The 24,866-nt window shown below is 43.0% G+C and overlaps 1 protein-coding gene across 1 annotated transcript in view; it reads right to left on the minus strand.

Moving 5' to 3' along the window:
• The window catches only part of SVOPL (SVOP like), a 70,734-nt gene extending 45,962 nt beyond the window's left edge, over window positions 1-24,772 (minus strand). Inside the window, exons 1-4 of the mRNA XM_060196653.1 lie at window positions 24,693-24,772; window positions 12,633-12,748; window positions 11,542-11,633; window positions 6,737-6,835 (exon numbers count right to left, since the gene is read on the minus strand). Coding sequence (XP_060052636.1) covers window positions 6,737-6,835; window positions 11,542-11,633; window positions 12,633-12,717 — 276 coding nt within the window. The 5' untranslated portion in view covers window positions 12,718-12,748; window positions 24,693-24,772. The remainder of the gene's footprint in view (window positions 1-6,736; window positions 6,836-11,541; window positions 11,634-12,632; window positions 12,749-24,692) is intronic.
• Window positions 24,773-24,866: the final 94 nt, after the last annotated feature.

Genomic DNA, 24,866 nt, shown 5'->3' on the forward strand with positions numbered 1-24,866 from the left:
AGGTGATAGAGAGGGAGAGAGACAGAGAGAGAGACCTGCATTCCTGCTTCACCACCAGCAAAGCTTTCCCCCTACAAGTGGGGACCAGAGACTCGAACCCAGGTCCTTGCACATTGTGACAGGTAAACGCAACCAACTGCGCCAACACCCGGCCTCTGTCTCCTTTTTCTGCATCACTTCCTCCTCTTTTCCTTTTTTTTTTTTTTAAGTTTGAACATTTTATTTTATCTTATTTTATTTTATTTTAACCAGAGCACTGACTGGCTCTGGCTTATGGTGGTGATGGGCGGGTGGATGGGGGGTGGGGAGGACTAAACCTGGGACTTCAGAGCCTCAGACATGAGAGTCTCTTTGTCCCTGCCCCTTACGTCCTCCTTCATCATTTATATATTTGTAATATAAGAAGAAAGAAGGGGAGAGGGAGAAGGAGATGGAGAGGGAAAGGGGGAAGGAAAGAAGGAGGAAGAGGAGAGGGAGAGGCTGAAGAGGAAGAAGCCCCAGGTTCAGGCCCCCGCCCCCAGCACCATAAACCAGAGCTGAGCAGTGCAATGGGGGGAAAAGTCTATTTTCCTGATTACTGAGAATCTGTGTGGCGCCGGAGGCATGCTGCACCTGCTGTCTCTCGTGTTCTGCCTTCTAGTTATTCAGCTCCTGTCTCCAACAGGCATCTGCTGGATGTCTTAAGTTAACCAACAGCTCAGTCAACAAGACCTGGAGGCAGAAGGCCTAAAGTTGCATCCGTGACAAACACTTCCACCCCTCAGACCAGGGGGTTTATGGTGTGGACAAGATACCTATTACATACTCAGAGGACTGCATGACAATGCCATGGTGGTCTTACATTAACTATCAAAATCTGTGTCCCTCTGCAAAGATACCTGTGGTGTTTCTCATTCCATGCTCTGATGTAATGATGAATTTTTGGTAATAAATACTCTATGGGAGTTTTGGTGAGGGAGAAAAAGTTTTTTCAGGGAGTTACAGCAGCTGCATTTTGCTCACCCTCATCAACTATGAACCTGAAGGCTCAACAATTTACAACCAGAACTCACCAAACCACAGGTGAGTACAAGCATGTGTGGCTCATGGACAGAAAAGGGCTGAAGGAGAGATTCCTGGGACTAAAAGACCTTACTCAGGAATGGCTATTGCCAGTCCGGGAATTTGCCAGCTGAGACATACCACTTACAGGTTTGAGTTTTAGCAACAAAAGATTATTTTTAAAATGGAGAAAATAGTGGTCCAGGAGGTGGCACAGTGGATAAAGCATTGGACTCTCAAGCATGAGGTCCTGAGTTGAATTCCCAGCAGCACATGTACCAGAGTGATGTCTGGTTCTTTCTCTCTCTCTCCTCCTATCTTTCTCATTAATAAATAAATAAAATCTTGTTTAAAAAATGGAGAAAAATCACCTAAGACTCACCAGTTTACAATAGTGGGTTCTAAGTTTCCATTGCTGTTGCCCCTCAAAGGCTGGGACAACAGCAGGGGACCTTTATATTGACACGAAGGGCATGGAACTGCCCTGTGACTCAGGATAAAAATCTACCCTCCTATACACCTACAAGCTTTTTCCAAAACAGAGACCCCAAATATTCATCTGCAATATTCTTGCCTTTAGGTTCATGATTAGTCAACAATTTGTTCTGCTTTATATGTTACCTTTTTTTTTAGCCACCAGGTTCCAGATGATACCATGATGCCAACTTGACTTCCCTGTGCAAATGACCCCATCATGTGTCTTGGAGTCCCACCTCCCCAGAACCCTGCCCCACTAGGGAAAGAGAGAGGCAGGCTGGGAGTATGGGTCGACCTGCCAATGCCCATGTTCAGCTGAGAAGTAATTACAGAAGCCAGACCTTCCACCTTCTGCATCCCCATAATGATCCTGAGTCCACGTTCCCAGAGGGATAAAGAATAGGAAAGCTATCAAGGGAGGAGATTGAATATGGAGCTTTGGGGGTGGGCATTGTGTGGAAATGTACCCCTCTTATCCTATGGTCTTGTTAATATTTCCATTTTATAAATGAAAATTTTTAAAAATCTACCATCCCAGTGATCCGGAGATGTGGATGTGGAGTAGGAGTGTTTTCACAGAGCTCTCCTGACAGACTCAGAAGAACAAGGAAGAATCACTTGAGGACTCAACAGAGTGCAACCTGGGTTTCTTCAGAGACTTGTTGGGCCATACAATGCTGCTCAGCTCAGGCTGGCAGTGGGGCAGGGATCAGGCCTGGGACTTTGGATCCTCAGGCATAGGAGTCTCTTTGCATAATGACTGTGTTCTCTGTCCTCTGCCCTGTTTGACCTCTTGGCCATGTGTGAGTGATTAAATGAAAAAAAAAAATCTACTTGTAGTTAAAAAGCTCTCTGGTTGACTCAGGCTCACATAGCCAGAAGGGAAGATAAATGACTGACAATCCACTGTCAACATAACAAAGGTTTAACAGCCACTGCACTTCACCTCAGGGATGGAGGGGAAAAAAGTTAAGATTTGCTTCACTTCAGACTGTGTCCAGAGACTTCAAGTGTGGAATGACAACCCTTCAGCTTCATCACTCGGGTGAGACCTTTCCTTTTATAGTATTCTCTAACTCCATCCCAGGTGGTTCACTTCCTAACAAAGTCCCAAAACCTAGATATAGACCAAGTTCCAGGAGATAGAGTATATGTCCACACGTATCCATAAACTAGGGCAAATATATACCTGAAAGCAGTAGTACACTAGAGTTTGCAGTGAGTACCCCCCAACACTTTATCTCCACTATTCTATCCTTTGGGTCCATGATTCTTCGCAACAATTTGTTTGGCTTTGTATGTTAACTCTCTTTTCAGCCACCAGGTTCCAGATGCCATCAGGATGCCAGCCAGGCTTTCCTGGACTGAAGACCCCACCAATGTGTCCTGGAGTTCAGCTTCCCCAGAGATCCACCCTACTAGGGAAAGAGAGAGGCAGCCTGGGAGTATGGATCGACCAGTCAATGCCCATGTTCAGCGAGGAAGCAATTACAGAAGCCAGATCTTCCACCTTCTGCAACCCACAACGACCCTGGGTCCATGCTCCCAGAGGGATAGAGAATGGGAAAGCTAGTGGGGAGGGGACGGGATATAGAGATTGGGTGGCAGGAATTGTGTGGAGTTATACCCCCCCAATCCTATGATTCTGTTAATGTCTCCTTTCTTAAAAAGAAAAAAAAAAAAGACTGCCCTGAAAAAAATAATAATAAAATAAAAGATAGACTCTGCAAAAAAAAAAAAAAGATTTGCAACTGTGAACTCTTATTTTTAAAAAATATTTATTTATTTATTTTCCCTTTTGTTGCCCTTGTTTTTTATTATTATTGTAGTTATTATTGTTGTTGTTATTGATGTCATCATTGTTGGATAAGACAGAGAGAAATGGAGAGAGGAGAGGAAGACAGAGAGGGGGAGAGAAAGACAGACACCTGCAGACCTGCTTCAATGCTGGAGCTGGAGCTGGAGGCCCGAACTGAGATCCTTACGCCAGTCCTTGCACTTTGCGCCACATGCACTTAACCCACTGCGCTACCGCCAGACTCCTGTAAACTCTTATGTAGACACAAGTCAATTCAGGCATGTATGATCAGTGGATTGAAAAGTAGTGAGGGAGGAACCTTCCAAGACTGTAGAAGCTGAACTCAGCATAAGAAGGTACTGTCTTGTTCCAATCATCCATTTCTTTTTTATATATAATGTATTTCTTAGTAAGAAAGTTAGGAGGAGAGAGAAAGAACTAGCCATCACTCTGGTACATGTGCTGCCATGGACTGAACTCTGGACCTCATGCTTGATAGTCCAATGCTTTATCCACAGTGCTACCTCCGGGACCACCAATCATCCACTTCTCACTTCAATTTGAACACAGGAGTTTTGGTTAGGGTCACACACGCAAACACTTAACAGCCCACTGTGGGGTGTGTGTGTGTGTGTGTGTGTGTGTGTGTCCATCTCCAGACTCCCTTGATTCAACCATCAAGAATCTCTGAAAAATTGTAAGACTTAGAAGAACTATGGTGGTTATCTTTCGGAGGTGAGAGAGTGGGGCTACAGAACTTTGGTGATGGGTGTGATGTGAAGCTATACATTGTAATCTTACAATCCTAAACATACTATTATTAATAAATTATATATATAGGAGTCAGACAGTAGCGCAGTGGGTTAAGTGCTTGTGGTGCAAAGTGCAAAGGACTGGTATAAGGATCCTGGTTCGAGCCTCCGGCTCCCCACCTGCAGAGGAGTCGCTTCACAGGCAGTGAAGCAGGTCTGCAGGTGTCTATCTTTCTCTCCCCCTCTCTGTCTTCCCCTCCTCTTTCCATTTCTCTCTGTCCTATGACAACATCAATAACAAAAACAATAATAACTACAACAACCATAAAAAACAATAAGGGCAACAAAAGGGAAAATAAATATTAAAATTTTTTTTAAATAATTAAAAAACATTTAAAAATAAATAATGTGTGTGTGTGTGTGTGTCTGAAGTTTTATCTCTCAACTCTGAGATGTGAACAAGGCACAGGATCTTGGCCTCTTGTCTTCTCATTATCCAGTCAAATATTCCAATAATTTACTCAGGAGCAAGACATGGTGTGCACTTCTGAGGGCCATGCATAGTGATCTCTGGGAAGAGTTGAAATGTAACATAATACAGTTGAGTGAGGGAGACTAGTGTCCATCACTAGGGCCCAATTAAACAGCCTTTTAATGATGTGAACTGATACTGAACAGTTGATTCAACCAGAACTAACTGATGACTTTTGAGTCACTTCAGGGTCTGCAGAGAGCATAGAGATTATGCAAAAGACTTTTATGCCTTGAAAGCAAAAGTACACAATAGTCTGCAGAGAGTAACCCCCAACACTTCATCTACACTATTCCAGCCTTTAGGTCCATATTTGTTCAACAATTTGTTTGGCTTTGTATGTTAACTCTCTTTTCAGTCACCAAGTTCCAGATGCCAGCAGGATGCTGACCAGACTTCCCTGGACAGACGACCCCACCAATGTGTCCTGGAGCTCTGATTCCCCAGAGACCCACCCTACTAGGGAAAGAGAGAGGCAGCCTGGGAGTATGAATCGACCAGTCAGCACCCATGTTCAGTGGGGAAGCAATTACAGAAGCCAGATCTTCTACCTTCTACATCCCACAATGACCTTGGGTCCATACTCCCAGAGGGATAAAGAATGGGAAAGCTATCAGGGGAGGGGATGGGATATGGAGTTCTGGTGGTGATGGGAACTGTGTGGAGTTGTACCCCTCCTATCCTACAGTTTTGTTAATATCTCTTTTTTTAAATAAATAAATAAATAAATAGAAAAAAAGGAAAAAAAATACTTTCACGCCTGAGGCTTTAGGCCCCAGGTTTAAGCCTCAGCACCACCATCATCCAAAGCTGAGCAGTATCATGTTGACTGAGATGAGCCAGAAAGTGAAGGGCCAATGCTAAAAGATCTCCCTCAAAGGTGGAACTTAAAAAATAACTGGTCCTTTTTCCAGCCATGACATCATCTCCCCAGACAATAACTTGGATCCACCTGCATATCAGATGTCAGGCTCAGGAAAAACAAAACTAGTATAGTCATAGGCTCTTTGGAATATAACTAAAATAGGACTACTAACTATCTACAAAATGGAGGACCCCCCCCAACTCTTCATCTGAACTATTCCAGCCTTTAGGTTCATTATTAGTCAACAATTTGTTTGGTTCTATATGTTAACTCTTTTTTCAACCACCAGGTTCCAGATGCTACCATGATGCCAACCAAACTTCCCTGGGTAGACAACCCCACCAATGTGACCCCCTCATGTGTCCTGGAGCCCCACCTCCATAGAGCCCTGCCCCAATAGGGAAAGAGAGAGACAGCCAGGAATATGGATTGACCTGCCAATGCCCATGTTCAGCAGGGAGGCAATTACAGAAGCCAGACCTTCCACCTTCTGCACCCCATAATGACCCTGGGTCCATGCTTCCAGAGGGATAAAGAGTAGGAAAGCTATCAGGGGAGGAGTTCTGGTGGTGGGAATTGCGTGGAGTTGTACCCCTCTTATCCTATGGTTTTTGTCAGTGTTTCCTTTTTATAAATAAAAAAGAAAAAGAAAAAAAAAAGAAACAAGGACAGTAGGGGAAAACATAAGATGAACTTGGGCTGGTAGTGTCATATTGCACCAAAGCAAAAGATTCTGGGGAAAGAGGGATCAGGATGGTACCAAGAGACACTGGGGTCCTGGAGTATAAGGTATATAAGGGGGGAGAGAGGCTTATGTTGGGGGACTGTCTCTCAGACACTAGACTCCTACCAAGGGAAATGGGAGGCTGTGTTTGTGTGTCAGTGACTACACTGTACTGTAAGCCAGTAATCCCTCAGTAAAATAAGATGAAAAAAGATACACTAAATTTTCTGGGTGCCATGGAGATGTACAGAGGCAGCACACAGGACTTGCACACAAGAAATTCCAGGTTCAATCCCCAGCACCACCACTAGAGGAAAAAAACAAAACAAATAAACAAAAACTGATACTTTCTTGCTTCACCTCTGGGATTTTTTTTAAGGAGCTGGACAATAAGTGATTCACAGTTGTGCTCTTTTGAGAGCAGACATGGAGGTCCTGGTCTGCAGAGCCAGAAGCTTTGGAAGCCAGCACACTCTAGGAGGGAAGGGGGCTGAGCAGAGCCCGGGGACCCGGACACCCACCCTCCTCAGAGGAAGTGGGTACTCACCGTGGTCACCAGAGCCACCTGCCAGTTCTCCAGCTGCCACTCACAGCGGATGACAGGAGACACCACAGCGATCAGCATGATCTCCATCGCCTCAGCCACCTTGGAGAACAGGGGAGATGCAGGAATCAGTGCCAGCCTCCCACACTCCATATGCCCACCCAGCCTCACACCCTCACTCAGGACCCATGGGTTCCTACTCCCTCTTCCCTGCTGGTTGGACTTTGGCTTCCTTTGACATCAAACCACGGCACCCAGATCAGTGACTGACTGACTGATGGTGACATACACTGTAGCCATCATGAGAGGGGCCTGTGGGGTTGTTGTACTGAGTAAAGCTAGCTTCCCCCAACCCCCAGCTCTGCTGTTTCATCCTCAGGAGGGTCTCAAGGGTACCCTGGGCAAATAGCATTTATTTATTCATTATTTACAGGCAGAGAGGCAAGGAAGGAGTGAAAAGAGTGCACAGCACTGAAGGTTCCTTTAATTTGAGGAAGGCCAGACTTGAGCCAGGGCATTGTAGCACACTATCCAAGAAAGCAATTTCCCTGGTTCTATTTTATTTTAATTTTTTAATTTCTTAATAGGGGATTAATGTTTTACATTTGACAGTAAATACAATAGTCTGTATATGCATAACACTTCTCAGTTTTCCACATAACAATACAACCCCCACTAGGTCCTCTGTCATCCTTTTTAGACCTGTATTCACACACACACACACACACACACACACACACACACACACACATACACACCAGAGTCTTTTACTTTGATGCAATATATCAACTCCAGTTCAGGTTCTACTTGTGTTTTCTCTCCTGATCTTATTTTTCAACGTCTGCCTGAGAGTGAGATCATCCCATATTCATCCTTCTGTTTCTGACTTCACTTAACATGATACCTTCACGTTCCACCCCAGATGGGCTGAAAACAATGAAGTGACTTCACCATTTTCAATAGCTGAGTAGTATTCCATTGTGTATATAGACCACAACTTGCTCAGTCACTCATCTGTTGTTGGACACCTGGGTTGCTTCCAGGTTTTGGCGATTACAAATTGTGCTGCTAAGAACATAGGTATACACAAATATTTTTGTGTTGGGATTATGTGTAAGCCTGATAGAGTTTACGGAGAACCACCCCGTCCTTGGATGGAGGTCTGAGAAGATACCCTCTTGGTTAGTCTCTCTCAACCGAGGTGAGCAAAAGGGGGGAAACTCAGACTTGGTTCTTTCCTTCTTGACTCTCAGGCCCACAGAAACCCCAATACTTCCCTCCATTAACTGCAGGCCACATGGCCGCAGATTCACTTATTCAAAGTCACCTTCTGATCACAGAAGAACACACCTTATCACACACTTCATCACACACCTCAGACCCCAGACAAGAGAAATTCCAAACTATATGGCTTTTTGATATCCATCTTCTCTCTGTCTCACCCTATGGGTTTAACCCCTATGCTTCTCTCAAATACCTTTGGATAATTAAGTTGCTTGCATCATGGAGAATAACTGTCTTGTATCTCATCAATTCCTGTCATACCGGCCCCCTACCTTAGGGGCATGCCGACCGTTAAGAAACCTGTAATTTCTAACATATTTCAGTAATATCCCTTCGTTTGTTTTTCTATTTAACTCATGTCCACCTTGCTAATAAACGAGTTCTGAGTTCTGAGCACGCTGAAGAGCTCCCTGGTGTCTTTACTTTGTGTCACCCCTGTCGTGAGCGAGAAAGAACTAGTCTGTTACCTTTCCCCTGAAGATCACCCCGCCAGAGAGACACGACATTTTTGGATGAATGTGTTGGGTTCCTTAGGATATATCTCCAGGAGAGGAACTGCAGGATCACAGGGTAGGTCCGTTTCTAGCCTTCTGAGAGTTCTCTAGACTGCTCTCCACAGGGGTTGGACCAATTGACATTCCCACCAGCAGTGCAGGAGGGTTCCTTTGACCCCACAACCTCTCCAGCATTTGCTGCTGTTACCTTTTCTGATGTATGACATTCTCACAGGAGTGAAGTCGTATCTCATTATTGTCTTTATTTGCATTTCCCTGACAATCAAAGACTTGGAGCATTTTTTCATGTGTTTCTCAGCCTTTTGGTGAATACTCTCTTCTGTGGTGAATATTCTGTCCATGTCTTCTCCCCATTTTGGGGTGGGGTTATTTATCTTCTTGTTGTTGAGCTTGGCAAGCTCTTTATATATTTTGGTTATTAAACTTTTGTCTGATGTATGGCATGTAAAGATCTTCTTTCATTCTGTGATTATGTGAGAGGTCTCTTGGTTTGGGTAGTGGTTTTTTTTGTTTTGCTTTGTTTTATTTTGTTTTGCTGTGCAGAAGCTTTTTAATTCCCACAGGATTATGCTTGCCTTAGTCTTCTTTATAATTGGATTCGTTTCACTGAAGATGTCTTTAAAATTTATGCAGAAAAGAGTTCTGCCAATATTTTCCTCTAAATATCTGATAGTTTCTCGTCTAACATGCAAGTCCTTGATACACTTGGAATTTACTTTTCTGTTTGGTGAAATATAGTGGTTCTTCTGCATATTTCAACCCATTTTTTTCCAACATCATTTGTTGAAGAGACTGTTTTCCCCATTTAATAGTCTGGGTACTTCTGTCAAAGATTAAATGTCCATAGGTGTGGGGGCTTACTTCTGGGCTCTCAATTCTATTCCACTGGTCAGTGTGTCTATTCATGTTCTAGTACCAAGCAGTTCTGATTATAATGGCCCTATAATACAATTTGAGATCTCGGACTGTGATGCTTCCAGTTCTGCTCTTTCTTCTCAGATTGTTTTGGCAATTCTAGATCTTTTCTGGTTCCAGATAAACATTTGTAGCATTTATTCTCCCCCCACAAAAAAAAAAGTGGTTGTGATCTTGATGGGGATAGCACTAAATTTGCATTCTATTTTATTTATAATTCATTTTTTATGCCACCAGGGTTATTGCTGGAGCTCAGTGTCTGCACAGCTCCACTGATCCAACAGCCTTTATTTTGATAGAGGGTGTGAGAGAGAGACAGAGACAGAGAGGGGGGTAGAGAGATAGCATAATGGTTATGCAAAGAGACTCTCATGCCTGAGGGTCCAATGTCACAGGTTCAATTCCTCACACCATCGTAAACCAGAGCTGAGCAGTACTCCTGTCAGGATGGATACTAGGTGATCATTTGCACTTGGAGCCATGTGCACTTAACCAGCTGTAATATCGCCCGGCCCCCTCAAAGCTATTTTAAAGCTAAACACTGACCTCTCAGAACAGAGAGACACACAGATATTTATTGGCTCATACCTGAAAACCTGCCAAAAAAGAGGCTAGCCTCACAGGGTCCCTGCTTCCTGACACACCCTCTCTAAATGGACGCCCCAGGGTCGAGGCCAATGAAAATCTGAATGTGGTGGTCCGGGAGATGGCACAGTGGATATTGGATTCTCAGGCATGAGGTCCGAGTTCAATCCTCAGCAGCACATGTACCAGAGTGATGTCTGGTTCTTTCTCTCTCCTCCTCTATCTTTCTCATTAATAAATAAATAAATTCTGAAAAGAAAGTTAACATATAAAGCCAAACAAATTGCTGACTAAGCATGAACCTAAAGGCTGGAGTAGTGCAGATGAAGAGCTGGGGCGGGGGGGGGGGGGTCCATTCTGTAGATAGCTAGTAGGCATACTTTAGTTATATTCCAAAGGGCCTGTGGATATACTAGGTTTTGTTTGTTGTTTTTATTCCTGAGCCTGAAATCTATTATGCAGGTGGATCCAAGTTACTGTCTGGGGAGATGATGTCATGGCTAGAAAAAGGGCTAGAAATCTGGATCAGGGAAGAGAGCAGCTCCTAAATATGGGAAAGGTGTATAAGTACTGTTGACTGTAACCCTTATCAATTTGATGTGACCTTATCTGGCCCATATTCAGTTTAGGAGCCTATGTGACCTCTGCATCCCTATAGATCTGAGCTCACATTCTGTGGTCATGAGTAGGAACATTCCATGCTGCCCCAATTTCAGGACCCATCTTCCTCAGGTGTAGCATAGAGTATGTTGGCCAGCCTTTCTTCAGAGGATGGAACATTCTCTACCATTGTTGATCCAAGTTGAGGGCAAGGTCTTATGGGTATTCACAAAGGGGTCTGTTTTGTTGCTCCTGATATAGATGACTGATAACAGTGGAGAGGGATTTATTTGATGTCTAGGCCCATCATGTCTGTTTGGGAATCTCAGGACTCCCTGACTAGGGCCCTAGCTGATGGGGTGGCCTGATAGTGATTAAAGAGTCATAGTTAAAGTATGCCAGTCTCTTGCCCTTATTCAGCTTTTGCAGTCCTTGCTTTGATAAGGATATCTTGGAAGTGAGTGAGGGAAGTATAATAGGAAATAGGTGAGAAGGGTAGCTAAGTCTAAGTAGACACTATTTCATTATGAACTTCATACTGACTTACTGTAGACTTTTGTGTACTTTTGCTTTCAGTTATATATTTCAACACCCATGTTCAGTGGGGAAGCAATTACAGAAGCCAGACCTTCCACCTTCTGCATCCCACAATGACCTTGGGCCCATACTCCCAGAGGGATAAAGAATAGGAAAGCTATCAGGGGAGGCGATAGGATACAGAGTTCTGGTGGTGGGAACTGTGTGGAGTTGTACCCCTCTTATCCTGTGGTTTTGTCAGTGTTTCCTTTTTATAAATAAATAATAAATAAATAAATTCTAAAAAAAAAAGGAAAGAAAGATAGATAGAAAGGAAAAAAAAACCCAATGTGCCCAACATTTGGAGACTGGGGGGAGCGGGGCGGGTTTTACCCCGGTGCTGCCCATGATGAGAAAGAGGGCGATGTGGAAGCGTCCAAATCCGATTGTCTCCACAGCGTCTTCCACCGTGAATGTCTTTGTCTCTAAGGAGAAAAGACAAAGCAGAAGGGAATGTGGGTCAACAAAATGGGAAATGACAGGTATTAGCGAGATTGTAGAGAAAAAAGGGAACTCTAATATGCTGCTGGTGGGAATGCAAGTCAGCCCTTTGAGGTTGTATGGAGGCTCCTTAAGCAAATAAAAATGGGAGTAGCTTATGATCCAGTACCACTCAGGCATTTATCCACTAGTGGTTGAGAGACACTCAACCACTAATTCAAAGGGACACATGCACCCCTATGTTCATAGCTGCATTATACAAATACTCAATTATTCAATAGTCAAAGAGTGGAAGCAGCCTAAATGCCCATCAACAGATGACTGGCTAAAGAAGTTATGGGATATATACCCCACAGAACACTACTCTGCAGTCACAGAAGAGATGATTTTGTGCTCTTTGGGACAAAATGGATGGAACTAGAGGTGATTATGCTTATCAAAATAAGAGATGAAAGACAACTCCCAGATGGTTTCACTTGTATGTAGAATCTAGAGAACTGATACATGTGAACTTGCAAACAGAACCAAACAAACTGTTTCTAAGACTTTGTGAGAACTATGGTAGTTATCAGTAGGAGGAGAGAGGGTGGGGACACACCTGTGATGATGTGGAACTACATACCCTGTCATCTCACAATCTTGTAACCCACTATTAACCATAAATTAAAAAATAACAGGAAAGGAATTGGGGGGGGGTGTCCCTCACCTCTCAGGGAACTGGAAAAAACATCTGTGATTGTGAAAAGGAGCAAATAGGGCAGAAGGAATATGTGGACTGAACCTGAGGGCTGAAGACTTCTGTGAGGTTTTTTTTTTTAAGTTTTTATTCATTTATTGATGAGAAAGTTAGAAGGAGAGAAAGAACCGGACATCAACCTGGTACATGTGCTACTGAGGATTGAACTCAGGACCTCATGCTTGAGAATCCAATGCTTTATCCACTGCGCCACCACCCAGACCTACTTCTGTGACTTTTGTCTTACCTTTAAGCTGTGGCTCTGGGGTCCCCGGGCTCAGCTTCCTGAGGCTAATGATGGTGACAGGTTCTGTCTGCTTGGCTGCCATCATCTGAAAAGGTCAAGTTCACCACACAGCTTCCCTGAGAGAAACAAAGGAGAGGAAAAATGAGAAGCCTTAGCATGAATGACCTCTTCTGTTTTAAGCTGGGCTGTCAGTGTTAACATTCATCAGGGTTTTACACACATGAGGAGTCTGAGACACAAAGAGCTTAAATGGTTCACTGGGAATGTTCCTACTCATGACCACAGAATATGAGCTCAGATCTACAGGGATGCAGAGGTCTCATAGGCTCCTAAGCTGAATATGGGCCCCAGACCAAATCAAATAGTTGGGGTTTACAGTCAACAATATTTATACCCCTTTCCCATATTAGGGAGCGACTCTCTTCCCGGATCCAGCTTTCTGTCCCTTTTCCAGCCATGACATCATCTCCCCAGACAATAACTAGGATCCACCTGCATATCAGATTTCAGGCTCAGGGAAAAAAAAAAAAAAAAACTAGTATATCCACAGGCCCTTTGGAATATAACTAAAATATGCCTATTAGCTACCTACAAAATGGAGGACCCCCCCAACTCTTCATCTGCACTATTCCAGCCTTTAGGTCCATGATTGTTCAACAATTTGTTTGGTTTTGTATGTTAACTCTCTTGTCCACCACCAGGTTCCAGATGCTAGCATGATGCCGACTAGACTTTCCTGGACAGATGACCCCAATGTGTCCTGGAGCTCCGCTCCCCAGAGCCCCACCCTACTAGGGAAAGAGAGAGGTAGGCTGGGAGTATGGATCAATGCCCATGATCAGTGGGGAAGCAATTACAGAAGCCAGACCTTCTACCTTCTGCATCCCACAATGACCTTGGGTCCATACTCCCAGAGGGTTAAAGAATAGGAAAGCTATCAGGGGAGAGGATGGGATACGAAGATCTGGTGGTGGGAATTGTGTGTAGCTGTACCCCTCTTATCCTATGGTTTTGTCAATGTTTCCTTTTTATAAACAAAAAAAAAATTTTTTTTTAATGGTTCACTGGTGTTGGATAGTATGCCAGCTCCCCCTGGCTTCTGCTTAACCAAGCACCGGTATGCCTATATAGGGATTGGTTTGATCCCATTCAAAGCGGTCTATTTACATAAATCACTTTTACATTTACATAAAGCACCACACTCCCTCCAGGGCATTAGTGGTTTAGTGGTAAAATTCTCACCTGCTCTGCCCCCTCTCCTTGTCACACCCTGATCTTCCACCAGTCACTTTTCGCCTCCACCCTCTCTATGTCACATCCTGTTTCCACCCTACTTGAAGAGCATAAAAACAGCTGCTCTTCTGATTAAACACACTTGGAAATTGCTTTCCAGCTCCGAGGGTTCCAGAGTGTATCTCCTGCGAAGTTAGTGCTGCACGAGTTCCTGATCCCTCTCCCACGCAGCAGCCTAGATCGGCTCCAGTTGAGTTCTCTCCAACCCAGAGAGCACCAGCTTGGGAAGAAGCACCCTCAGGCTATCCCGGCACACTGGAACAGTGGGACCCCAGTAGCCAATATCCAACCAAGTTTGAGAACAGGGTAACACTTGGTGATTTCATCAAGAACATCCGGAGTGGGGTGAAGATGGACTTGGTACCAAGAAATAATCCCAAGAGCCAGCAATTTACATTTCCACAGACCTATGGTTTATAGTGGGATTTCAACTCTTGCAGAAACCCATGGAGCATTTCTTATTATCCTTTCTCAACCCAAAAAATCAAAATCAAGCAAAGTGCAGTCAGGGAGGTGGCTTGGCATAGAGTACAGGTCTTGCACAATAAAATCCCAAATTTAATCCCTGGCACTGCTTATCTACCTATTAGACTAATGTTCTGGCTCTCTCTCTCATGAGTAAATACATAAATCAACACTTTTTCTTGAAAATAAGATCTTTTTAAAAATTAAATTATGGGGGGCTGGGAGGTAGCACAGCAGGTTAAGCACATATGGTGCAAAGCACAAGGAATGGCTCAGGGATCCTAGTTCAAGCCCCACCTGCAGGGGAGTCACTTTGAAGGTGGTGAAGCAGGTCTGCAGGTGTCTATCTTTCTCTCCTCCTGTCTTCCCCTCCTCTCTCAATTTCTCTCTGTCCTATCCAACAACGATAGCGATAATAACAACAACAATAACAATAAACAACAAGGGTGACAAAAGGGAAAAAATAGCCTTCAGGAGCAGTGGATTCATAGTGCAGGCACTGATCCCCAGCAATAACCCTGGAGGCAATAAACAAATAAATAAAATTGAACAAAAAAGTTGTTTTTTTCCCCTCAAATGGCTTTTAAGACACATTAATTTAAACACTCCCCTATTGGCATGAATGGTAATTATGTTGTTAGTAATAATATTGATATCATTATTTGGATACTGATCCATATTGGAAGATAAAATAAGTAACTATGCTTATTATTAGGAACAAAGCTACTTCATATAAAAAGAAAAAGATATAATAATGTATCTATAATGTATAGATATAATAACTTTATAATCCTAATTGGAAAAATACAAATTCACTATATGCTGGTGCTCATGTGTGTGGCCTTGCAACAGAGGTAAGCCACTGGCTTCCCGTCACCGATTCTAGGGATCGCGTGATACAGAAGGAAACAGCCAGGAGAAATTCAGGTATGTACTTACAGTTTATTCAGAGGAGGATAAAGCTTATATAGCAAAGTGAAACAAAGAACATTTTTCACATATGTCAGTAATCATAGGTTTTCAAAAGGTCAGTACCCCTATGGTGGGGAAAGCTAAGGAATGACAGGAATTGATGGGATACCAAAAGGTCAAAGCAATTAGTTTCCATGAAGCAAGAGATGTTAACTATCTAAAGGTATTAATAAAAACATGGTGGTTAAACCAACAGGGTGAGATAAAGTATAGAAGGGCAGAGTTTGATGTAAATCATGGTGATCAAAGAATCCGGGAAGTGAGGTGTAGGGGTCTCTCTGTTGAGTTACTGGCAAGGCAGTGCGATGAAGTGTCTACTTTGTATGTGATCAAAAGATAATGAACTTATAGTGAACATAGTGAACTTTAAATGAACTTTCAAGCAGGCAGCCATTTGGTCTGCAGCAGGGGAATGAGTTAAGTATGAGAGGTTGCAGGCCTCTGTGAAGCCTGGGAGACTGACAAGGGGAAACTGAGTAAGAAAAGCATTTCCCTCCAAGCTCTATCCTCAAAAGGGAGAGACTGACAGGTGGGGTGTCTTTTCAGACCTCCATCTCAAGGATGGGGGAGTTCCCCTATGCTCTACCATGCGTTCACATAATCCCACACCTATATATATTTTTATACAGCCTAATTCCATTCACTGAAGTGTCTAGGAAAAAAATGACTAGTCAGCATGTTTAAAGTATAGATTGTATTCTTTCTTTTTCCTACTAAAAGAGACCCTAGAGCCTTAGACAAGCAGTTAACTGGATCTGGGGCAGGAAATGAAAAAATGAACCAGGAACAGCTTGTCATACAAGATAAAGGGAAGAGATGAAAAGAAAAAAGAAAAAAACTGATGAACAAGATTCAAATTGAGAAATTCTCCTGTGGTCCAGGAGGTGGCACAGTGGATAAAGCAGCGGACTCTCAAGCATGAGGTCCTGAGTTCAATCCCTGGCAGCACATGTACCAGAGTGATGTCTGGCTCTTTCTCTCTCCTATGTTTCTAATAAATAAATAAATAAAATCTTTTTTAAAAAGAGAGAGAGAAATTCTCCCAGTGGTCAAAGATGGAACACTTTAAGCACCAAGAAGAATAACTGCAATAAAACAAAACACTCTAGTGTAAACCACAGTTGATGAGAAAATCAAAATGGAAGTCTCTTTGCTCACCTTTGGAAGCTACTAAGGAACCAACTCATTCTCCCAAAAGCTAGCAAATATCTTGCCTTTATTCTTCTGCAGCTTGTCAGGGAACCAAACAGTTGGTGAAAGAAAATGAAGAGCTGCCAAAGTTTGTAAGTCTTAGCACAGCAGTGGGCCAGGTGGTGGCTCACCTGGCAGAGCACACCCAGTACCAAGCCCCACCTGTAGGGGAGATGCTTCATAAGAGGTGGAGTAGTGCTGCTGGTGGCTCTCTTTCTTTCTCTCCCTCCATCTCTATCAGAAAAGTGAGATTAAAAAAAAAAACACTCAAGAACAGGGGAGATAGCATATAATGGTTCTGCAAAAAGATTTTCATGCCTGAGGCTTTGAAGCCCCAGGTTCAATGCCCTGTACCACCATTAACCAGAGCTGAGCAGTGCTCTGGTAAAAGAGGAAGAAAAAAAATTATTTATTTTTACTAATTTATCGGGTAGACACAGCCAGAAATTGAGAGGGAAGGAGGTGATGGAGAGGAAGAGAGACAGAGAGACAACACTGTTTCACCACTGGCAAAGCTTTCCCCCTATAGGTGGGGACCAGGGGCTCGAACTTAGGTCCTTGTGCATTGTAATATGTGCGTTCAATCAGGTGTGTCACCACCTGGCTCCAATTTTTTTTTTAAGGAAAGAAAAGAAAATCAGCTTAAAATTTTTTTTAAAGATTAAAAAACAAAAGCCACCCAGAGATATTTGTTATACAGGCACTGAGTCCCAGAAATAATCCTGATGGCAAATATATATATATAATATTTTTTAATGACTGCTCTTCCCAGACACAGAAAGAGCCATGGAATGGTGAGCCAACAAGGTCATTATTACTGTGTGTCAAATGCCTGCTGTAGTCTCCTCTCGTGAGGGCTCCTATGGCGACTTTACAGGAAGTTTTGAATGTCTCCTGCCCTAAGGACTTTTTAATCTAGTTGGCGACATCAAAGAGGAACATAAAGCCAACTCTACTGTGATGCAGATATAATCTGTTTCCTTAAGACGTTGTCACAGAGACACACACATCCCCAGTGGGGAGATGGACCATTAACGCTCAGATGGAAGTCCAAGCTGTCCTCTTTGCCAAGGGAAGTGGGGGAAAGTACAAAAGTTATTATCTTCACAGAGCTGAAAAAGTAAAAATAATTGGTCTCCCCACCCTTGTGAGAGCCTGGGAGTTAGGGAGACTAAAGTTTGTAGCTGTTCTCTCCCTCTTGTGACATTGTCCAAACACTATCTCAAGAGATGTTTCATGTTTGTTTGTTTTTGCTTAGTTTTGTCTGTTTAAATTTTCATTGTCACCAAGGTTGTTGATGGGGCTTAGGGGCCTGCATGATGAATCTGTCACTCCAAGTGCCCATATTTTCCTTCTCTTCCTTCCTTCCTTCCTCCCTTCCTTCCTTCCTTCCTTCCTCAGTAGTTTCTTTTCTTTCTCTTTCTTTCTTCCTCCTTCCCTTCCTTCCTTCTATTCTTTCATTTGATAAGATAGAGAGGAACTGAGAGAGAAGGGGAGAGAAAGAGAGAGATAGATAGATACTTGCAGCACTGCTTCGTGGTTTGTAAAGCTTCCCCATACACACAGGTGGGGACTAAGGGTTTGAACCTGGGTCCTTGCACACGGTAATGTGTGTGCTCTACCAGGTGAGCTGACACTCAGCCCCTCAAGAGGAGTTCTTTATCTGTTGGTTTTTAAAGTAAAGTATCTAGGAGTGCTTCTCAGATTCTGTGAGAACTATGCTGGGGGAGAGTAGGTGTCACAGAACCGTGGTGGTGGGTGCAGTGTGGAATTAAACTCCTGTAATCTTATATAAACCAAGTGTGACATCCCACCCCAGCATCACATATACATGCCAAGCTCTAGTTCTCCTCTCTTCCTCTTCCTGTCTCTCCTTTAAAAAAAAAAATTTACTTGATAGGGCAGAGAGACATTGAGAGGGGAAGGGAAAATAAAGAGGGAGAGAGACAGAGAAGCACCCACAGCACTGTTTCACCACTTGTGAAGTGACCCCCTGTAGGTGAGAACCAGGAGCTTGAAACAGGGTCCTTGCACAATGGTGTAGGATCAACAAGATGACCATCACCTGACTCCCTTCTCTCTCTTTCTCTGTAATAAATAAAGCTTTAAAAACTGATGATGGGGGAGGGGGGGCTGGGCACTGGCACACTAGGTTAAATGTACAAGTTATTAGACTCCTAGACATAAGTCCCTGCTCCCCACCAGCAGAGGGAAGCTCCATGAGAAACAAGTACTTCAGGTCTCTCTCACTTTTAAAAATATTTTTCTTTATTTTTAAATATTTATTTATTTATTCATTCCCTTTTGTTCCCCTTGTTTTATTGATGTAATTATTATTGTTGTTGATCTTGATGTCATTGCTGTTGGATAGGACAGAGAGAAATGGAGAGAGGAGGGGAAGACAGAGAGGAGGAGAGAAAGATAGACACCTGCAGACCTGCTTCACCGCTTGTGAAGCGACTCCCCTGCAGGCGGGGAGCCAGATGCTCGAACTGGGATCCTTACGCTGGTCCTTGTGCTTTGCACCACATCCACTTAACTCACTGTGCTACTGCCTGACTCCCTATTTATTTTATTTTAAAGAGAGAGAGATCAGAGCACTGTTCAACTCTGGCTTATTGTAGGGCTGGGGATTGAACCTGGGACCTCATAGGCTCAGGCATGGAAGTCTTTTGAATAACCATTAGGTTGTGTCCTAGCCCCTCTCTACCTCTATCTCTTCCTCCCCTCTTAATTTATATCTGTTCTATCAAATAATGAAAAGGAAAAAGGGGGGCTGGCTATGGAGGAGTAATGGATTAGTCATACAAGCACCAAGTCCCAGAGATAATCCTGCAGTAATTAATGATGATATGATTTGATGATGATGATGCAGACCAGGACAGCAGGCTGAAAAGTCAAAATAGATTCCAGACATTTATATTGTTCAAGAATAAACCAATTTAGTTTGGTGAGAATATAATGTTTTTGTTTTAATATTTCAATTTAATGGCAGGGGGGGATGAAGAGAGAGATACAGAAAGACCCCTGAGCATTGCTGAGCTCTGATTTACAGTGGTGCTGGGCATTTAATTTGAGACCTCAGAGCCTCAAGCAGGAAAACATTTTGTGGAGCCATTCTACAATCTCCCCAGTACAAATACAACTTTTTAAAAATCCCAGTACACTCATCCCAAATTCACTGTCAACTAAAAAGCTTACCACTGAGTTCTAGCTTCAATCAAAACCCAATCCCTTCTGCCAGTTGTCTTCTGACTTCATATATATATTGCCTGGGGCTCAGTGCTTACACCAGGAATCCACTGCTCCTAGAGGCTATTTTTTTCCCTTTTGTTGCCCTTGTTGTTTTATTGTTGTGGTGGTAATTATGGTTATTGCTGTCATTGTTGGATAGAACAGAGAAATCAGGACAGGAGGGGAAGACAGAGAGGGGGAAAGATAGACACCTGAAGATCTGCTACACTGCTTGTGAAGCAACTCCCCTGCAGGTGGGGAGCCGGGGGCTTGAACTGAGACCCTTACACCGGTCCTTGCGCGTCACACCTTGTGCGCTTAACCCGATGCACTACCACCCGGCCCCATATATATATATATATATAATTTTAACAATCCCAAAGGCTTATGTTTCAGAAAGGGAATGAGACAATTTTCAGCAGGTCTTTTTGCTTTAAGTCTGGGGTGGCAAGAGAGAAACAAAGAAACCAGGAAGTCTGCCACTCAGTATGAGCAAAACAAGCTCAGGTTTGATATAAGTCAAAGGGTCTTAATCTGATTAACTACATAGTATTACGGCTCATGAATCTACTCCACATATTCTCTTCTCTGATTAGCATGAGGCCAGGGGGCGGCACTCGAAGTAGCACATACACATTACCATGCTCAAGGACCCAGCTTCAAGCACATTAGCATGAGTGAGGATCCAGGTTCATACCCCAGCTCCCCACCTGGAGGAGGTAAGGGCACTTCATGAGCGATAAAGCAGGGCTGCAAATGTCTCTCTCCCTCTCTGTCTCCCCTTCCTCTCTCAATTTCTCTATAAAAAAATAATTCTAATCAGCAAAGAGAAGTGATTCAGCGTAAGCAGCTTGGCAAGAGGTGTGAGGCCAGAGACAACCATTTTAGTTGCTCTTGCATTAAAGTTGATCATATAAAGGGAGATCCATGTTTGTAATTTCACAACTTGCTTGATTGGGGTCATGTATTACCTCCTGTACAACATAAAAACAAAAATGTGGTGTGGCTTTAGGTAACTGAAAAGCTGATGAAAAGAGAACTCCTTTGAGTCACGACTTGGGTGGGATCTCTGGAGATAATGATGCCATCTTTGCAGATAACTCTTAATCCTTGAGTCAGTAATATTACATGGTCTTAATAAAAGACTGTTGATTCATTTTCAGGTTTAGAGCTAATATGTGAACAAGACACAGACTTGGATAGAAGTGTTACTTCTGACAATGAGACAGCAAGATTATCCAAAAGAAACATGGGCCATGGAAGTTAAAATGGAAGGATGACAGGGCAGGATGATGGCTCACTTGGTGAAGTTTGCACTTTACCATGCATAAGGATCCAGGTTCAATCTCCCAGTCCCCACCTGTGGGGAGAGGGGCTTCACAAGTTAGAGCAGAGCTGCAGGTATCTGATCTCTCTCTCCATCTCTCTCTCCCTCTCCTTTCCCTCCCTATAAAAAAAATAATAAAGAAAGAAAAACCAGCAACCTAATATGTGACAAAGGGGTGAGGCCAAAATCATTAATTGAGAAAAAGAAGACTTCTTCAACAAATGACCCTGGGAAATCTGGACAGCCACATGTAGGAAAATTAAACTAGAGGTGGTCTGGGAGGTGGCACAGTGGATAAAGCACTGAACTCTCGAGCATGAGGTCTTGAGTTCAATGCCTGGCAGCACATGTACCAGAGTGATGTCTGGTTCTTTCTCTCTCTTAACTTTCTAATAAATAAATAAATAAAATATTAGATCAAAATAGTTCAGAGACCTGTACATTAGACCTCTGAAAGACCTTAACATCAAAGATGTCTTTGGAAACTCAATTCCATGTGCATGTGAAATGAAAACAAGATTAAATAAATGGGACTATATCAGACTAAAAAAAAAAATGTATATAATCCTACACATCAAAAACAAAATACACAAGGATAAACAAGCATCCCAGTAACTGGGAGAAAATATTTACACATCACACATCTGACAAGCAATTGATAACACACATCTATAGAGAAATCACAAGAGCTGGGCAGTAACACACTGGGTTAAGCACACATAGTATGAAGCTCAAGGATCCCAGTTTGAGCCCCCAGCTCCCCACCTGCAGGGGAGTCACTTCACAAGTAGTGAAGCAGGTCTGCAGGTGTCTATCTTTCTCTCTCCTGTCTTCCCCTTCTCTCTCAATTTCTCTGTCCTATCCAATAAAAAATTAAAAATTGGCCTCTAGATCAGTATATTTGTAGTGCAGGCACCAAGTCCCAGCAATAACCCTAGAGGCAAAAAAAAAAAAAAAAAAAACACCAAAGGGAGAGGGAGAAATCAATACAGTTGAACAACAAACTAATAACAACGTAATAAAAAAGTGGACCTAAACTAAATAGACAGTCTTCTAAAGGAGAGCTATACATGACCCACAGATAGGAGGGGAAATGCTCTACTTTACTTATGATTCAAGAAACGCAAATTAAAACTACACTGAGATTCCACCTCACATTTGTGAGAATGGCTTACACCAACAAAAGAAGAAATGACAGGTGTTGGTGAGGTTGTGGAGAAAAGGGAACTCTGCTCCACTGCAGGTGGGAATGCAAACTGGGACAGCCCCTTTGGAAGACTATATGTTGAGTCCTTAAACAAGTAAAAATAGAATTACTTTGTGATCCAGCAATACCACTATTAGACATAAATATTACATCTTAGATATGTAAATATAAACACGTCCACAGAACACTCAAATGCTAATTTGAAAGGATATATGCACCCCTATGTTCATAACTACATTATTCACAATAGCCAAAGAGTGGAAGTAGCCTAAATGCCCATCAATAGATGACTGGTTAAAGAAGTTATAGGGTATATACGCTGTGGAATACTACTTTGCAATAAAAAAGATGGTATTGTGTCCTTTGGGACAAAATGATGGAACTGGAGGTAATTATGTTCACCAAAATAAGTAAAGAGATGACAGACAACTACCAGATGATTTTAGAATCTAGAGAATCGAGAGCTTGTTTGGAGGTTCTAGCAGGGAAGAGCAGCTACTTATATCCCCTCGACTGTATATATACACTCAACAAATGTTTGTCAAAGATATAAGATATAAACTCCAAATAACAAGAGGGAAAAATAAGATCCTAGTACACTGATGGCAAAACTGCAAATAGACAACTTACAAGGGGCAAGGTGAATTGTAAGCCAAACTGGAAAACTGCTCATTTTCTGTAATAACTGACATTACAAATAAAACATATAAGAGGACTTTTATTTGTAATCTCAGTTGTCAAGCACTAAGAGGGAAAAAAAGAAGAATTGAGGGACGGAGAGACAGAGACATCCCAGCATGGAAGCTTCCTTCAGGATGGTGGAGACCGGACTTGAGCCTGGGGTGTGTACATGACAAAGCAAGCTCACTAGCCAAGTGAGTTATCTTGCTGGCCTTTGATTTCTTCTTATCTGAGTTCCTTTCTCTGAAAAATATAAATAATATCCACTACTGGGGGGAGAAAATCGCTTACTGCCGTCCTATATAGCAACAACTGCTTTCCCTTATGTTTACTCTTCTCTTCCTTCTGCCTCATGGGGATGTGATGGCTAGCTCTTCTGCAGTCATCTTGGGCTATGATACAAATGTGAAGATGGCAAAATGGAAACGTTGAGCTGGGAGCTCTCCCTGAAAGCCTTGGACACTGAAGCTCTAGGTCTCTTTCACAGGGGAAAGATACAGTCCTTTCTCATTGAGACAATGTTACTCCTGGTCACTGCTACTTTGAGTTGTGAAGTATTCTTCTTTTCTCATCTTTCCTTTTTTTTTGAGGTTGTGGGAGTGGAGAAAGAACAAAGAAGTCTCAAACTGGTTGGGATCAGTTACAAACAGGCAGCATTACAAGAAGCCAGCCTGTGTGATTCTGTTTTGCTTGGATTTGTTTGCCACCACGGTTATCACTGGGGCTCAGTGCCAACACATATTACCAAATGCAAGAACCCAGGTTCGAGCCCCTGCTCCCCACCTGCAGGGAGAATATTTCATGAGTGGTGAAGCAGGGCTGCATGTCTCTCTCTGTCTCTATCTACCCTCCTCTCAATTTGTCTGTCCTATCAAGTATAATATAAAGGGGGAAAAATGGCCACTGGGGGTGGTGGATTTGTAATGCCAGCACTGAGCCCAAGCCACAACCCTGATGGCAATAAATTAAAAAGAAAAATTAAGGGATAAATGGATGTTTAATTTTGTTGTTGGTAGAGATGGAGAAGGGGAGAGAGAGGGAGTGAAAAGCACATCACTGAAACTTCCTTTAATGGGGTAGAGGTCAGGGCTCTAACCTGGGTTGCATCATACTCAGTCCCAAACAATGCACTATCCCAGTGAGCTATTGCACCATCTCCCAGACAGACATTTTGATTGCACTTCCTTATCCTGAATGTATTAAAGGCAATGGAGAGCTCTTTAAAACTGACTTCTGAGCCTCCGGTCCCCACCTGCAGGTGAGGAAAGCTTCATGAGCAGTGAAGCAGATCTGCAGGTGTCTTTCTCTCATTCCATCTCCCTCTCCCCTAGATTTCTATCTCCAGCCAAAAAAATAAGATATTTTTTAAAACTGACGTCTATGTGTGATATAATCTGCTTTGCAATCTCATCATTCACAAGAATGAACATTCCAGACTCCAGGTACATTCAACTAAGAACTCATGATCAAATCCTCAAAACACACATGCACACATGCGCATACACACACAAATCCTCAAAACACACATGCACACACACACAAATCCTCAAAACACACATGCACACATGCGCATACACACACAAATCCTCAAAACACACATGCACACATGTGCATACACACACACACACACACACACACACAAGCTTAGAAATCCAGGACAACCCCCCACCATTGCCTGGGAGTTCCTTACCTCTGTTGCTCTCAGAAAGTGATTCAGCTCCAGACACTTTCCCTGCCCGTCACCCCTAGGCCAGGCTCATGTACAAGCTGGGCTTCTCAGGGGCTTCTAGACTTTCTGTCCCAAGAAGCTTGGAGCCAGGTCCTCTCCTCCCCTTCCAGCCCTGCCTTAAGAGCAAGATTCTTT

The sequence above is a fragment of the Erinaceus europaeus genome, chromosome 8 (genome assembly GCF_950295315.1).
Source record: "Erinaceus europaeus chromosome 8, mEriEur2.1, whole genome shotgun sequence".
NCBI lineage: Eukaryota > Metazoa > Chordata > Mammalia > Eulipotyphla > Erinaceidae > Erinaceus > Erinaceus europaeus.